Source organism: Megalops cyprinoides, chromosome 16, assembly GCF_013368585.1.
Source record: "Megalops cyprinoides isolate fMegCyp1 chromosome 16, fMegCyp1.pri, whole genome shotgun sequence".
Taxonomy (NCBI): Eukaryota; Metazoa; Chordata; class Actinopteri; order Elopiformes; family Megalopidae; genus Megalops; species Megalops cyprinoides.
The window spans coordinates 12,052,934-12,070,292 of record NC_050598.1 but is presented as its reverse complement, the minus strand read 5'-3'; the positions used below and the strand labels follow the sequence as shown (position 1 = coordinate 12,070,292).

The 17,359-nt window shown below is 43.0% G+C and overlaps 2 protein-coding genes across 2 annotated transcripts; both read left to right on the top strand.

Moving 5' to 3' along the window:
• Nucleotides 1-4,611: 4,611 nt before the first annotated feature.
• LOC118791211 (cationic amino acid transporter 2-like) lies at nucleotides 4,612-11,791 on the top strand. The gene is made up of 12 exons (XM_036548507.1): nucleotides 4,612-4,981; nucleotides 5,431-5,586; nucleotides 5,676-5,841; nucleotides 5,971-6,107; nucleotides 6,503-6,725; nucleotides 7,509-7,645; nucleotides 8,222-8,324; nucleotides 8,487-8,611; nucleotides 8,744-8,910; nucleotides 9,736-9,844; nucleotides 9,935-10,086; nucleotides 11,744-11,791. Exons 1-12 carry the CDS (start codon nucleotides 4,612-4,614, stop codon nucleotides 11,789-11,791), a joined length of 1,893 nt encoding a protein of 630 aa, XP_036404400.1.
• A 303-nt stretch (nucleotides 11,792-12,094) lies between these two features.
• LOC118791210 (platelet-derived growth factor receptor-like protein) lies at nucleotides 12,095-15,946 on the top strand. Its single transcript, XM_036548506.1, has 6 exons — nucleotides 12,095-12,152; nucleotides 12,676-12,991; nucleotides 13,568-13,719; nucleotides 14,364-14,657; nucleotides 15,149-15,288; nucleotides 15,728-15,946. The coding sequence occupies exons 1-6, from the start codon at nucleotides 12,095-12,097 to the stop codon at nucleotides 15,944-15,946; spliced, it is 1,179 nt and encodes a 392-aa protein (XP_036404399.1).
• Nucleotides 15,947-17,359: the final 1,413 nt, after the last annotated feature.

Here is a 17,359-nt window from a genome sequence, read left to right as displayed (position 1 = left end):
GGGTTTCCCCATCTCCCACAATTGCATTGTGTATCTTTTCCAGAAGCCTTTTTTAACTGCCAGTGGGATTCTGGTGGCAGAACTCTAGTGGCTTGTATCAGTAAAATATTTTTTCCCATTGTTCAATAACCACAAACTTTGAATCAGGTCTGTCTGGATGTACCCCCCCCCCCCCCCCAGCAAAGTTTTCATATTAGAGCAAACAGCCATTTGAAATGAAGTATGAAGCAAGGGATCATTCCTTTACGGCCACTTCTCATTCCAAGCACACGGTTTTTGTGCAGCTACAGGGAGCGCAGCCCTGCATCTTCACTATTGGTGGAGTGCTGGTCCGGGTACCCTGCAGTCTCACTGCTGGTGTCTAGCTACAGGAAACATTGCTACAGGGAGTGCAGGCCTGCATGCCTGCTGCTGGTGCCCAGCCACAGTGAGCACAGCTACAGGGAGTGCAGCCCTGTAGGCTCACTGTTGATATGGGCCCTGTGTCTCCCCAATAGGCTCACTGTATGAAGCAAAAGCCTCTAGGTTCAGAAAGCATCTGGCTGCATACAATCACTAACTCCAACCCTAATGCTAACCTGAAACATCATGGTTGACAACATTATGATCCTTCAGTCAATTACTCTTTTGACTGACAAATAACCATTGGAAGTAACTATGCGATAATTTACAACAATTAATTATTGTATTTTATTGCTTTTATTATTATAAATATTATACATTCAATCAAGAGTTAATAATTATTTCAGATACAGCAAAGGATAAAAGGTTGTCATGTGCCTCTCTCTGCTGCAAGAAAAGTGTACTGCAGCTTCAAAAATTCTGGTTTATTGCTGTATAGATGTTAAATTAATCTATGAATTCTCTTACTGCAGCACTTCACAGAATTCCACAAGACTTGCACCCCAGAGAACAGAGGGAATATTAAGGGAATGTATGCTACAGTGGACTGCTAGGGTCCTATAATAGAATACTGTCTCACAGCCTGTAACATAAAAATAGGCTATGACTCAAAACCGTGTTATACACAAGGTGGGAAGGTGGTAAATATAACTATCACAATTACAACTAAATTTAGTGATATCATTGAATGGTTACTTTGAAGACTGCTTGAAACGGGCAATGCATGAGAGGGACCACCTACAATAGTAAAGCAGCAAAAAGTTGCCTTCCTACATGGGCCCCTGACAGCTTCTGGGCCCTGGTGCACGAGTCTTTGCACATAGAGGCTGATGGGTAGTGTAGTTCTGAAATTGTTAAGTATGTTTTGCAATATTTGTCCAAGAACTCCACTTCCCATCAGCTCCTCTGCAAAATATAAACGTTAGTAAGCAGCTGAGCAGACAACTCCAGGTTGAAGGCTGAAGGCTCCGGCTGAAAGCTGGAGCTGGGGACAGAGACCTGGGAAAACCAAGTTGCTCTTGGGTATGGTGATGATCTTCCAGCAGGGGGCATGCTTTCTTCTTCTGTAAGTAGAAGAGCAATTCCCTGGTGCAGTGGTGAGAATTAAACATGTCCTTTATTCAAAATGACAAGATTTTCCGCCAGTGTGCTAGCCATCTAATAATTTCCCAGGTTTGCTGGCTCAATATATTGCCTCACCACTGCCAGTGTTCTCCCTCCATATGACTCTTGCACAACACCCAGGTGGACAGTACGCAAAAGGTAGTGACTGAGATAAGTTTCCCCCTCCCTACCACGTATATTCATTATTTATGAAATATATAATAGCTAATCAGTGCCATCAGGTATACGATTAATGTGATTACAGAGGAGAACATGGATATCTCTGTCAAAGCTGCCTTTCAGTATTACTGTATATTACACATATATTATATAACTGGTTTGTAGGATATCTACAATGTCATGAACCTATTGTGCTCTCTCAGCAAGCTGACATTCATCCTATCTAAAAACAAGCTCAGTACACATTGATAACAACGGCAAGTGCAAACACTGGAGGTGCTTGACATGGAAAAACATGGTGAATTTCTAAGAAAACGAAAGTGCACTGGCAGATTAGACAGGTTTTTCTCTACATTGTTTCATGACAACAACATTTATGTTCTCCATACCTGTGTATCACATGCCAGCAGGTTCACATCTGGCTCCCTTTTACCTGTTTGCTTTGTGGCTCATTCTTGCAACACAAAACCATTCTGACAAGTAGCCCCCAAACCTCAGCTATGGGATCCACTGCAAGAAGCCTTTTTTCAATGTATTGGAAGTTGAACAGGTACATCACACCTGTTGTTGTCATTATCAATAATAATAATAGTATTAGTAGTAGTTGAAGTCGCACCAGCAGTAGTGGCAGTGTTAGCAAATGCAGTGTTAGCAAATGCTAAACATCCACTTGCAAATGCAGGCTAAGTAATTGTGAAAATGCCAAAAAACAAGCAAAAAGGGCGAATGTGAATTGTGTTTTTACAGTTAGGTTTTCAATATCCATCAACATAATTGGATACATCAGTATAATTCCTATGGGGAGTCTGTGGAAATCAGTGTTCGGACTGGGTGAACTGGTCGGAAATCAATGTCCTTGGATGTATGCCTGAGGATCACAATGATTAAATTTTCACATAAAAAAAGTAAAATAAATAAATAAATAAATACAATCTGACCATGAAATCCTGGTCTGTGTGCGCATTGGGTTCATGTCTGCTCAATTTTTTTTTTTTAATGAGTCCTTGATTTACAATTATCAGACAAAATGGTCCAGTAAGAATTTTGATGATCCTATAGAATCTTAAGCCGGGTATTACAGCAAATTGGCTTGTTCTATAGGACAGCATTATAAAGGCTAGCTCATTGTAATAGAGGAATAACAATATCAATATAAGAACGTCAAGACTAAATTGCACATGTATTCTTCCTAACCCACAACACCCATATTATGTTGCAGTCACTATATGAGTCAAGATCTGGGCTTAGATTTTGATTTGAATGTATTGTGTGAGACATATATTGTGCAGGGAATTCTTCTGACAGTACTCGAAAGTACTCGTATGAAGTCTCTTCATATGGAGAGAGTCTTTGGTGCAAGTGCGTGCAGGCACAGACGAAACCATCAGCATTACTATATCAGAGAGTTGATAAAACTGTTTGCTTCATCGTGGGGGGATTAAATGAGAAATGTAATTTAAGGTGGAACTCATGCGATCAAAATTCTTTTCCTCTGGACCAACACAGACGTGTAGTGTACTTCAGCAAAGGTACGTGCGGGACCATGTGAATTTTCTCCAATATTCCAGTTTTCTCAGCTGAAGAGTCACAGCACACCAGACAGGTGAAGTAAGAGTGCATGTTACAACACTAGTGTGAAGAAGAGCATGATCACTGTTGATCGCGCTGGGCTATCCCTCTTTTGCAGGGTTGCATGTCCCTGTCATGTACCCTGTCTGTTCTGCCCACCATGTGGTGGACTTAGCTTCTGTCACAGAGTGTGCAGACTGAAAATCTAACCTTACCTTACTTTTTAACCCGAAGTCTGCATTACAGCACTGCATATTATACATTGACGTTACTTACATTACTGACAATTTGATTATATATTGCCACTCTGTATTGTCAGTATGGTACTAATTAGTGTAGCACTGTGGGACATATTGACACTTTTATCGAAATCTAGTCTGACTTTTTATGTATGTGCTGTTGTTCACGTGGGCTTGTTGTAAGTGCTTATACACTTTTGATTTGTGTGTCACTCTAGATAAGGAAACATGCCACATGAAATGTAATATGGTTTAAAAGGAACATTAATGAAAGATAAATTGATCTCCAAGACACCCAAATTATCTTCTCTAGCAGATGTCATATCTCTCCTGTTCTAAAAAATGTTTAATAATGCTTCTTTATTTTGTGTGAGACAAGTGAAATTCATTGACACAGTTTTGTAAGAAGTTATATCTGATTGACAGATGACTGGTTCATTGATGCTGTTGTAACGGTTGGCCTTTTATTTGTCCTGTGTCTTGAAGAGTTTGTTAAAAGTTTAGAACTGCGCGGAAAGTTTGAAAGTTGTACTTCTACCACTTTTTTTTTTTTTTTTTTTTTTTGGGGGGGGGGGGTGTTGGGGTGTTACTTCTCTTTTGTCCCTGCAAGTATAACAAGAATCGTGACAGAAACCAACAAGTGGGCTGTTATTGTATTTCTAGCATTTTTTATTAAACACTGAGGTGCACCACAACTCCACGGAGGTCTCGTCGTTTCTTTTATTGTTTTAATGCCCACGTACATGCTAATGGAGTCATACGGTTTACCTAAACCTCCTCACCTCGGCCCCATTACTGGGGTGGTAGCGAGGACTCCCTGGCTAACAAAAACTGTCACACTGTGTTTTCTTTGCAGCTGTAATCTGTTTATTGATGCTGTGTTTTTCTCTGGGGAGAAAATAAGACATAAGTTTATTTGACACACTGCCTTTCTCTGGAGCTCTGACATGGTCGATCCATTGACTCTGTGTGTTCCTCTGGAGCTCTGATGTGATTGGCTCTGTGTTCCCATATGTTCCTCTGGAGCTGTGACATAGCTGGTTTATTGATGCTATATGATCGTGTGAAGCATGTTTATGTTATGTGATTGGCTCATTGACACTGTGTGCTTCGTAGAATGTTGGGCTCCACTGTGCTATCCTTTTTCCGGGGGCTGACCCGCAGGAAGCCCCTGGAGCCAGAGGGGGAGGTGTCCAGCTTCCGCCGCTGCCTGGCCACTGTGGACCTGGTGGCCCTGGGGGTGGGCAGTACCCTGGGGGCGGGGGTGTATGTGCTGTCGGGGGAGGTGGCCAGGGACATATCCGGCCCCAGCATCATCATCTCCTTCTTCATCGCCGCAATGGCCTCCATTTTCGCCGGGCTGTGCTACTCGGAGTTCGGCTCCCGGGTTCCCAAGACAGGCTCCGCCTACCTCTACAGCTACGTGACTGTAGGGGAGGTGTGGGCGTTCATCACAGGATGGAACTTACTCCTGTCCTACGTCATTGGTAAGCATGGAGTAAAGACCACGCAGCCTCATACTGGGAGGGATATCTCTCACAAAGTGAACCATGGATCTCTATATCACATCAAAGCCATTTTGTACTGAAAGGTGAAAGTTTAGCCTTCTACAGAAGAAACTGAGATACACTACAAAGCATTAGCAAGGAGCTGGTAAGGCAAGGAGCAAGTAGCTGGTAAGGCTACAAAGGTGACAGGTCAATTCACCACTGGGACACTGCTGTTGTACCCTTGGGCAAGGTACTTAACCCTGAATTGCCTCAATAAAATCCAGCTGTGTAAATGGGTAACATAAAAAAAATAAACGAAATTGTAATCTATGTAAGTCACTCTGGAAAAGAGCATCTGCTAAATGCCAATAACGTAATGTAAATAACTATTTGTCATTGAATTAATCAAAAAATTTGATGGATTTCAATGTGTCCTCTCTATTTAGGTGCATCAAGTGTGGCGCGGGCCTGGAGTGGCACGTTTGACAATCTAATAGGAAATGTTATTGCAAACTACTTCAGCAAACATGCGGCTATGGGTTTGCCGGGGCTGGCCGCTTACCCAGACGTCTTTGCAGCTGCCCTCATCATGCTCTTAGCAGGCAAGTAGTTTTCGTGTCCCCCCTTTATTAGGGTTGTACCATTCACTGGTCCCCATTCACTCATCCCCAGTGATTTCCCACCTCTGAAGGTCTGCTGGCGTTTGGAGTGAAGGAGTCCACAACTGTTAATAAGATCTTCACCAGCATCAACATCTTGGTGCTGCTGTTTGTCATCATCTCTGGGTGCATCAAAGGCAACCTTGACAACTGGCACATCAGTGAGGCCACCATCCTGAATGCCACAGCACATACCGAGTATGTGCTACAGACCGAATAGTTGAAAATCTGTTGGGGGGAGGGGGGATTGCACTGCAATGTTCTGCTAAGCTCGGCAGTGTTAGTTATCAGTACTTTTGTAACCATGCTTGTCTCAATTCCATTCAGAAACATTTCCTCAACCATGAATCTGACGAGTGAGTATGGGACTGGCGGATTCTTCCCTTACGGATTTGAAGGAACTTTAGCTGGAGCGGCAACCTGTTTCTATGCCTTTGTTGGGTTTGACTGCATTGCCACTACAGGTGACTCACTGTTCTGTAAAGTTGAGTGCACAGTCAGAGGGAATGTGTTTGCACACACACAATCCTGCCATATCCTATACAGAGAGATTCTAAAAAAATATTGCTACGACAACAGACATTCTTTTGTTTTGTGCCTAACCTATTTTAGACTTGCGAGTAGATGAGTGAATAGGGTTCTTTGAACATTTATGAGTAGATTAAAAGCAATGGATGTGCCCATCTCTTAAGATGCACAGTCCGTAGGGCTTAAGAGATGCCTCTCAACCTGCAGCTGAATGACACACAAAATGGTGATTCAAGTTTTCCATCTAAATGGCTACAGTCATCTGTCATGGCTGAAACATTGGAGCATGTGCATTCCTACGCGTAAGCCGTCTCAACATCGCCCCCTCCAGGTGAGGAGGTGAAGAACCCCCAGAGGTCCATCCCCCTGGCCATCGTGTCCTCTCTGCTCATCTGCTTCCTGGCATACTTTGGCGTGTCAGCGGCCCTCACCCTTATGATGCCCTACTACCTGCTGGACATCCACAGCCCCCTGCCCATGGCCTTCACCTACATTGGCTGGGGTGCCGCCAAATACGCGGTTGCCGTAGGGTCCCTCTGCGCCCTCTCCACCAGGTGAACTGAGGATGGCTGGAAACAAGAGAAAAAACACAATGCAATAAAATAAAAGTAATGCAGCGCGTGTGGTTAGAGGTAGAAGGACAAATGGCTAGTGTGTGATTAGAGGTAATTAGGTAAATGTGAAGTGAATCATTAGTTATACTAAAATGTATGTCTTGAGTGTAATTACAGATAGTGAGATACATGTGTAGTTAGGGATAATGAGCAAACGTATAGTGTGTACTTATAGGTAAGAAGATAAATGTGTGGTGTGTGAGTATAGGTAATGGGCTAAATGTGTGGTGTATGAGTACTGGTAATGGGCTAAATGTGTGGTGTGGGAGTACGGGTAATGGGCTAAATGTGTGGTGTGTTATTAGAGGTGGCTGGATAAACATAAAGAGAGTAATTTGGTGTACTGAAATAAATGCATAGGGTGTGATAAAGGGTAATGAGATAAAAGTAATGTGTGGTGAAGGTTACAAGATACAGTATGTGTATATTGTGTGATTCTTTTTAAAAATATAAATGTGCATGAGATTAAAGGTAACAGCACAATTAGCCATATGGAAATCAAATATATTCTAATATATTCAGAAATATGTTGTTCAGTCCAAGAATATACTGCAAATACATTTAAAATATATTAACGCAAAGCAGAAATATATTGCATTTTACATTATCAGTATACTTCTAGAAGTAGAAGATCTTGCTGAAAAATGTATTCTCTAATGATGAGTTTTTTGTATGGATATAGAATGTATGACTACAGTTAATCTCCCTCTTATGGCTCTACAGTCTACTTGGTTCCATGTTCCCAATGCCACGAGTCATATTTGCCATGGCCAGGGATGGACTGCTCTTCAAGTCCCTTAAGACTGTCAACTCTCGGCAGAGTCCTGCAGTGGCCACACTGTCCTCTGGCACTGTGGCAGGTAAGGTACATCGGCCGTGTACCTCACATGTAATCACCCCTCAGATGTGGAGAGAGGAGCCCATCTGTATGCACAGCTACCTATTGTTTCTCAGCAGTAGGAGACAGGGCTTTCTCCTGGCATGACCCTAAATTATAGAGCAGGGTTCCATCTGCAGTCAGAAGGGATAGAGGAAGATTGCCCGGGAAAACCTGCTTGCTGCTGACCTGTCAACAGTATGTTTATGTGCACTGATTAATCAAAGACCAGTGCTCTGCTGTGATAATGGGGATACTGTGCAGTTGGCGTTGCCTTCCTTCAGTTATTTAAAATGTTAAAATCGGGTCCCAGATGTGATCTCCAATGAGCCCATAACCAGTAGGGTCCTAGCTGGATTTTAGCCACAGGTTTTATGTGTACTCTAATATCTGAATCATCTTTTGTAAAATGGATATACAACCCCCCCCCCCCCCCCAACTAGTTACCTAGGTCTATCACTTTATATGTGAAATTAGATCTTAATTGGCCTTCATTGTTGTATTTTCATAGCTGAAACCTCAACGATTCTGAACACATAAAACCTAATTTATTTTTCAGCGATCATGGCCCTCTTGTTTGACTTGAAGGCTTTGGTCAACATGATGTCCATCGGGACTCTATTTGCCTACACGCTAGTGGCTATTTGCATTCTCATTCTTAGGTGAGCATTGCACATGCATGCTGCTGAATTCAGAGTCAAAACAAGTGCTTTCTTATTCACAAATATGACAAACAGAGATTGCATATGGGTTCATGAATTGGTTCCTGAGCAGGTATTTCATGTGTCACAATGTTTTCACAGTAATTTTCTCCACTCTTACAGGTACCAAGCAGAACCCTCTGAAGACTGCAAACCTGAAACAGTCCCCAAAATGAGCTTTTTAAAACCTCCCTCATACCCAACTGCAGAAACCTCTAAAACTGTCTCAACATTTACAATGATAATCAGTAAGTGAACGAGTTCCATTAACACTGCCTCCTTCTGTGGCTCCTGATCTGAGTGACGTTAGTCACGTATCACAGGTCTCAGAACAGCAGGACCTCGTTTGAGAACGTGTCGTGTTTGCCCCTGTTTTGCAGTCGTCCTGGTGATCGCTCTGACCGTCATCACGACGAAGGGCATGGGATCGTTGCTGCGCAAAGAGGTGTGGAGTCTGCTGTGCGTTGCTCTGATCCTCCTGGGGGTGGCGCTCCTTACCCTGCTCATCTGGAGGCTGCCTCAGAGTCCCACCAGGGCTGCTTTCATGGTGAGACCGGCCCCTGCCAACCCCTCACCCCCTTCACTCACCGTCACTCCTCCAGATATGAATCATGTAATTAGGAATATTTGGTACATATAATTGGCAGACATCCTTATCAAGAGGGACCTGCAGAGCATTTCAGCATGCACTGCACAACATAAATACCAAATAAGTAAGTGCATTACATGCATGCATTGAAAATGTGTGTGTAAATTTCTGTCTACCAATGCTGATTCTATATTGTAACCATGTGATGTTTAACAGCAACAGATTTCAGAGAAATAAAAGTAAAGCATTGTCATGTCATATTATATCATATCATATCACATATCATAATGCAACCCACAGCTTCCAACAGCCTAGAATGAAGCATTGAGCTCTGTTATCCCATTAAAACAGAAATTCACTAACCCAGTTCTACGCAGCAATGGCTTCAATGTTATAGTGCCAGCAAGTGGTTCATCAGCACCATATGGGTCGGGTGGCAGAGACCAAAACATTCTGAACAATTACAATGAAATTCCACTTTGCTGCTTGACTGCCTAATCATAACCCTAATCTTAACAATAACAACAGAGTACCTTGCACCTTCAGTGTTTGTCCTCCTGACAAATTGCATGCGAACCTCACCAATGTGAATCGTTTTTTGTATTCGTAATGTTTTTGGACATCAGTACTTCAAAGCAGCAGTCAAGCGTGCTTCAGATGATGACGTCAACTAAATGTATTAATGAGACAAGAACGCAGTCTGGGTCGTGTCCCCAGGGCCTTGTTACTGTCATACCTGATGCTATAAGGTGCATACACTGAGCCAGCCTCCCATGCCCACAGGTACCCTTTCTGCCAGCACTGCCTATTGTCAGCGTCTTTGTAAACATTTACCTGATGGTCCAGCTGGGACCGGACACCTGGATCCGCTACGCCGTTTGGATGGCAGTGGGTAAGAGGCGGAGGCTGAAAGAATTCTGCTCATATCGGGGGCTGCTGATTTCGGGATTCTGTAAACACTTGCTGTTCTCCCTTCCCGCAGGACTCCTCATATACTTCGGTTACGGGGTCCGGCACAGCGTGCAGAAACAGCGTCTGCTCTGCGCGCAGAACCCATTCGACATTCAGACCGTCAAGACCGCCCCAGAGGGGGGCGGGGTCAGCACTGAGGAGGGCGGAGCCAAAGCTGAAGGGGTAGATCCAAAGGAGAAAGTTCTTGAGACAAAGGAATCAAAGGAAGTCCAGATTTTACATTCATAGATTCAGAAAAATAAATTTACAGCCTTTTCTGGCAAGTTTTTTAAACGGGTACAGTAAAACAGAAAGTATGTTATTGTATTGTATTCAATACAGTATTATAATATAATGTTTTCTGTTTCATAGGATCTAAAATTAGTAAAATTACCAAGATAATAAACAGCATTAGAACAGCACTTGGTTCTAGGTATGCAATATACCAGACATCATTGTACAGAGAAAGAAATGAGCATGTCTTTTATCAAGGTGTCTGATTCTTGCTGTTTAATGGATTTCAAAGTGTTTTAATATTACATTCTTCTCTGCTGTCAAACTACTTTAAAATGACTTAAAACTGCACTCTTTTATGTATTCTTCATGCATTTATATAGAAATTATATGAAATTGGTATGCAATAAAATATGGGGTGATGTTACTGTAGAACTGGTGATTGAACAAAATATTTTAAAAAAGGGAATAGTTCATAAAGAACGTTACTATTACTGTCACAAAAAGGATACCTTTGTGATATCAGTTATCAAAAATGGGCTTCCATGAGCTTGTGGTTATAGTCTCAATGGGAGAATTTCTCTTGGATCACATTTGCCACCAGCAACCTATATACTAATATTCCACTATTTTCTTCAGTTGTGTCAGCCAACTATGAATTTTTCTTTTTGTATTATTTAAACATAAAAATGAGAAAAAATTAAGTAACATTACTTGTACAGTGAACCAGCTGTATCAACCAATTTCTTACTTTTCGCCAGGATAAGTTGGCATATCTTTTATAACACAAACTCATGCCTGAATAAAATTCAGAAATGAACTCTTAAATTACAAGTGTATTTCTTAACAGGTGAAGCAATGTGCACACAGATCTGAATTAAGAAATTGCTGAAGTTGTTGACACGGTGTGATTATTTCTGTGCGTGGATCAACAAAACCCAGACATGACAGGACCAGACAGAACTGGGACTGGTACAGGACTAATACCAGAATGCTGGAGACACAAAGAACAATGGGTCTGTTCACAGATAGTTACCTCTGTCACATCAATCAGAGCTTAGCCAGTTTATCTCTTGGAATTTTGGCACACAACAGTATGTCCAGTAGTATCTAACCTAAGTTTGAGAAGGTACACAGCACATCAATACAGAATGTTGCAAAGTCTTAAAGCATAGAAATTGCATTGCAATTTTCATGTTATTCTTAATTGAAGCTATCTCTCTACACAGAAATGCTACGTCTTTAAAATGAGAAGGATCTGATATCAAGTCCACACAGTTCAAAAATGTCTGTAATTTTCCGTTGTTTGTGCAAAAGGCAGCCAAGCAAAGCTATGGTAACACTTCTAATAAAGAAACAATATTCTAACAATACATTCTTGATGGATTCTGCTTTGTAATGCAAGACTTTATATCTTGTTCCTGGAGCAACTACAATAGGAGAGGAAGGAGAGCATGCATAATTACTGGCGATGTTTTCAAGACTAGGGTCTGAATCTCTACCCGCCATGAGGAGAGAAATGTGCTGCCTGAGCAGGCCGAGCTCTGGGCTCCGTCACACAGCAGACGGACCCCTCCAGCTAGATAAACACTCCGTGCTGTTTCAGAGGGCGGGGCTGGTCGCCTTGGCCCGTGATTGGCAGGCCGACCACTGAATGGGCCCTTTGAGGTTGGGCGAGAGGAATTTGGGGTGTCGCCGCCGCTGTCCCACGTGAAGGAATTCGCATGAGACTGGGTAACAGCTGACCACTTGATCTGCATGCACCTCCCCCCACCCATCCGCCGCCGACCCACCTCCATCCACCTTTTCCCCCCACAGTTGCAGTTGGGTCCCCTGCTGAACCTTGAGCAGCTCTGTGATCTTTCACTGAAGAACTGGTCCAAGCACCAGCCACTGAGACCCATATTTCGTAGGCAAACAGACCCTTCATATAAAGTGTGGTGTTAACTTTTCAGCAATGAAGTGGGGGCTGGTGCTCAGTGCAGTTATCGTCACTGGTTTTCTCTTGGAGTTTGGTGAGTTCACTTTACTTCTATGTTCAGTGTTAGAATAACTTTTCCTGACTGGACAGTAATAAGGCTAGGCTGACACTTTCCAGAGGCACATTGTAAGAGGTGAACAACTTACAGTAACTGTATTAGAACATAACTTTGATCATGTGCAGATTTAATCACACCTCAAATACCATTAACTTTTTGTTGAGCTACCACTGCTATGGACTTAGCTACTCCTGCTACTTTCACTGTGTATTTAGTACTGCAGGCCCATAGTTTTAGATATTCATTTTGAGTTTATTATACTGAAATAATTCAGATAACTTTATGTCTCTGTGTGCCTTGTATAAAGTATTTATTTTCTGTTGTTAAACTGTTATCATATTATGCAAAACTAAAGTGTACAGGCTGTTGGAGACTCTTAGCAGACTGATATCTAAGCAGACTGCAGTGTCTGCAGCTGTACTGAGATCAGTGCTAGTGAGAGGAGTGGATTTCTGAGCGCTGTGGGTATGTGCTTGAGCTTCTTTATGCATCTGTACAGGACTCTGTCAGAAGAAGGACAGAGACACCGGGGAGGTGACAGAGAAGAACACCAAAGCAAAGCCTAAGGCGGAGAAGAGCATGGCGAAGAAGATCAAAACCTCACCTCCTAAACCGAAAGTCAGAGCCTCCCCGGAGCCCCCTCCCCCTGCTGCTCAGGCCTCCCTCACGCAGGTGCTGGACAAGGGCAAGTTCCACAAGGTGGGGGACACCCTGAGCGTCCCAGCGGGAAACACCCTGGAGCTGAGGTGTAAGGGCAAGCCCGTGCAGTGGGCCGTCCCGTACTACCTGGAGGAGGAGGATGAGGGCCGGCTTAGGTAACCCCCAACAACAAGTGGGGAATGCAATGTGTTTTGAACTCCGTGTTTTAGTCTCTGATGGATGGAAGTATACTTAGCTTCTTTTGCCTAGTCAGGTTGCACAAGTTAATTTGTGGTAGGGCTTGAATAGTGTTATGCTCACACTCACTGGTCTGGGAGTGTTGTTTAACCTGGTCTGACACTATGGCTCATTCAATTTGAATTGATACACTTATGTTCTATTGTGCTGGAAGTCTCTCTGGCTAAGAGCATCTGCTAAATGAATGTATTGTAATTTAATGTCAATTAATGCAATTCATATTTCACTTTGGCTGTAGAGTGTAGGTAACTGGATGTGTAACCAAGAGATTTCAGATTGAATTTGGCCTGGCTGCTGTAGCTTTGAGTAAATGTCCACTTGTACAAACAAGCAAGATGCCAGAAGTGTGCTGAAGTACTTTTTGACAGCACACAAATTTAATGCAGTGATTAGCATTGACTGAGATTTTGAAGTAGCACAGCTCCTGTAATGGGCAGTGAAGTGTTTGTTCGGCGTTGCCACGGTCACGCCATCCTTCCCGTTCCCCATTGCAGGATGGTCCAGCATGACCGGTATGGCTCTCTGATCCTGGCCAACTCCACAGGGGCTGACACAGGGGAGTACACCTGCTACCCGATGTACTGCGAGGACAAGGACTGCCGCAAGGAGTATGACCGTGCGATCAAGGTGTTCGTTTTCTTTCCTGGTAAAGCTCTCTCTCTCTTTCTCTCTCTCTTTTGTAAAGAAAAACACGTGAAAGTGGAAGTGCTGAATGCCTTACAGTCCTCCCTGTGGACATTTCTGTTGCAGAACTAGATTTAAAATAAGAACAGATTTTGCTTTTCTTTCTGAAAAAAGTAGAAAGTGGGAAGTTAGTTAGAAAACTAGTGTTTTGAGTGTCATAACCATGTTCCTCCCAGTAAAAAAATTCAACCAAACGTCAGCTTTCCTCTGGTTTTCCTATTCTGACATCTAGTGGACAGTTGTATTAGTGATAATATACTCCTCCAAACCTGGCTTCAGCTCAATTTAAGAACACTCTAACTCGATTGATCTGTGTGACTATGTGCTCTGTTCAATGTAATCACAATGCACTTCTTAAATGGAAAATTCTGAGTGTTACATTTATATGCCCATAACAGAAAATTGTGGCAAGTTAAGAATAAGCATATTGTGTTTATTTTGAATAGAATCCATATAGACTAGGATTAGTGCTTGACATTGAACTTAAGGCATTTCTGTCTATGTATGTATATGCGGGAATCTTTAATGAGCTGAGGGATAAATGTGAAGATGTGTGAAGACAGCAATCCTGAGAGGACCTTCTGTGCTGTCTTCTCCACTTCCCAGACCCCCAGGAGCTGTTCGTACCTTCGGATGACTACTATGAGGTCGTACAGCTACGTACCAACAGGCCAACCACCCTGCCCTGCCAGGTGACCTCCCCGCTGGCCACGGTGACCCTGCACAGGGAGTTCCCCCCGGAGGACATGAGGGTGGACGGAACGGAGATCTCCTTCGACATGAAGCGGGGCTTCACCATCCACCGGCCCCGTCCCCACCATGCCGGCACCTTCTACTGCATGGCCAGTCACGGGGGCCTGAGGCAGAGCTCCACCAAGTACATCCTCATCTACGTGAACTGTGAGCACCCTGCCAAAGCGCCTCCCAACCCGCCGCCCTTGGGCCTCTTGAGGCTGCAGAGGGGGCTAGGTGTCTTTGCACCTGGGGTCCCAGCCACTCAAAACCAGAGCCTCGGATTGGTTGGGGAAGCCCAGCACACTGAATAAAAAGTGGTTCAATCTGATTTGCTGATTTAGAGTCTACAACCTGCACGATTATTGGGTCTCAAGGACCAGGAATGCCCGATGGCAGTGAAAATAAACAGAAAAAAAACCTGTGTGAAAGAATAATATTTCCATTGTAGGCTGTTTTGAGCTAGTGCAATTTAGTCTGTTTAGTTGGATAATGGTTATATTTCAGCCAAACTATTAAAATACTACAGAAAAGGAGAGACTACTACGGCACAACCATCCTCCTCCTACTGTAAATTACACAAGCAGCTGCCTTCTTACAAGTTCTTGGCAGTCACTGTGTCGATGTTAATAAGTACTAAATGCTTTTTTCTATGTTAGACCCCATCGCCCCCCCATCTCCTGTGATTCAAGCTTCAGCCAGTTCGGTTCGCCTTGGTGAGAATCTGCAGGTCACCTGCTCTGTGTTAGGAGAGGCTGATGTTGTCATCGATTTCACCTGGGAATACCCTGGACAAAAGGTAAACCATGTAAACACAATGATGTCATTACAGTGATACGCAGGAAGGAAAGACAGCTTACAGGGCGTACATTTCCCGAGGATGTGGTGTAATGGACAATGATCATCGCTTCATTGCAATCTAATTATTCTATTAACCACGCTGTGGGTTTATTTAATTAGCAGTGAACCAGTTTGTCATGTCTGTTAAATATAATGTTTATGATATTATATGATTTATTGCCTTGCAGATGTAATTAACCAGGGTATCCTGCATAGTATTTATGTATTTAACATTATAATCAATTTAGATATGTGGAAATTTTGTGGAAGCTATATAGTGTAAGCACTTCAGAAAGCATACAATGAAAGTGCTGCACTTTCTGAACTCAACTCAACTTGCAACATTCTGGTTACAAGCCTAACAAGTCCCTATAACTCTTTGCACTGATCTATTCCAGATCGGCAGGCCTCTCTACACCCAGGACAGCGTGCGTCCTGTGAGGGTCGGTGGCCAGGCCCGCCAGCAGTCCGAAACAGTTCTGCTGGTGGACGGGGTGAGGGATGTGGATGAGGGTACCTACACCTGCACCGCACACAACCTGGAGGGTGCCCGCTCCGTGTCCACCACCGTCAAGGTGCTGCCAGCCCACACCACCCCCCGACCCCGGAAACCCTGAGGTGTACCTGACCCGAAAAAGGGTAGACACTCCAGTTCGATCCACCTTCAACTAAGCCAGAGATGAGCGCCCCAGGACTCATACACAGTACACAGTATTGATGAAGACCCTGCAGCAATATCACAGACAGCAATGTGATGTAGGCATAGTTCAGCAATGATACAGAGAAAAGGCACAGGGAAATACTGGTGAATACAGTGTGAATTTTCTTGTATGAAATGATTGAAGTCTGAACGGGTATGAGGGCTATTCTGTTCTATTGGTTATTCTGTTCTTTATACGTTATTATATTTTCATTTGTAAATCTATTTTTAGTTTTTATATGATGCTTTTTGTTTGTCTTTTCACTTATCTATTTAAGCTAAATATTTACTGTCATGTCCACTACAAATGGAATTCAGATAGATATTTTATATCCCGTTTACAGTGTTTCATATTACGTTTTTTTTAGTTTTTTTTTTTAATGAACTACACCTTGGTCTTTGTAATATGAATATGTTTTACTGACTGTGGCTCTGTCTTTTAGATAAATGAATGTAAAGAAGTCAAAAGTGAGAAAATGAGATGATGGTCCAATCTGATGTCATTGCTGATTAGAGTGCTCTTACAGTGTAGGACTCCTTCCCCACATACATGCTTATCATTCATGTACTTTTATTTTGGCTCTCTGTGATATGTGGGTATGTTGAAGGGAAAGGTTGTCCTTCCAGTGGGAATAAAAAGGTAGTGACGAAACTTGTAATGACAGTCAGATTTTAAATGTGGTTGGTGAACAGTGGCAGCTAGCGGCTGAAGCTTAGTTTAGTTGTCTGGGCCTTTTGAGCAGACAGTATTCCTGGATGACAGTGGTTGTGATGCCGATTGTGAAAATCTTGTTCCTGTGTCACAAACTGTTTGGTTACGCCAACCGTTTGCGGGTTTTCTGGCCCCATTTTTTATCATGCTTTTTTATATTGTTTTTTCCAGTGCTCACAAATTAGTGTATAAATACAATTAAAAACTGAATTACACGTGGAACACCAGAGTTACTCCTGAAGAGTGCCACGCGCCCTCCAACACGTAAAAGAGATGTGGCCTGTTCAGCAGAAGTCAAAGTTACTCCTTCCCCTGGTTGAATCCTTTGGCTCCCTATGGGTCCAGCAATGGATCTGCCTCCAAAAATGCCATGTTTTCTTTATCCATTCAGTACATTTACATTCACACTCAGACAGGTGAGAACCCACGCTTGTCGTGGTTAGTAAATAACTGGCAGTTACTTATAGCTTATACCCATACCTATAGCTGTTACCCATAGCTTCAGGGACGGGCAGTTGAGTGAAGGTAAGTTCATAATAGATTTGAAGTGCAAATTTTCACACTTTTCAATGTTATACATCCAGCTTGAGGTAACCATATCAGTCTTACCTAGGTGTT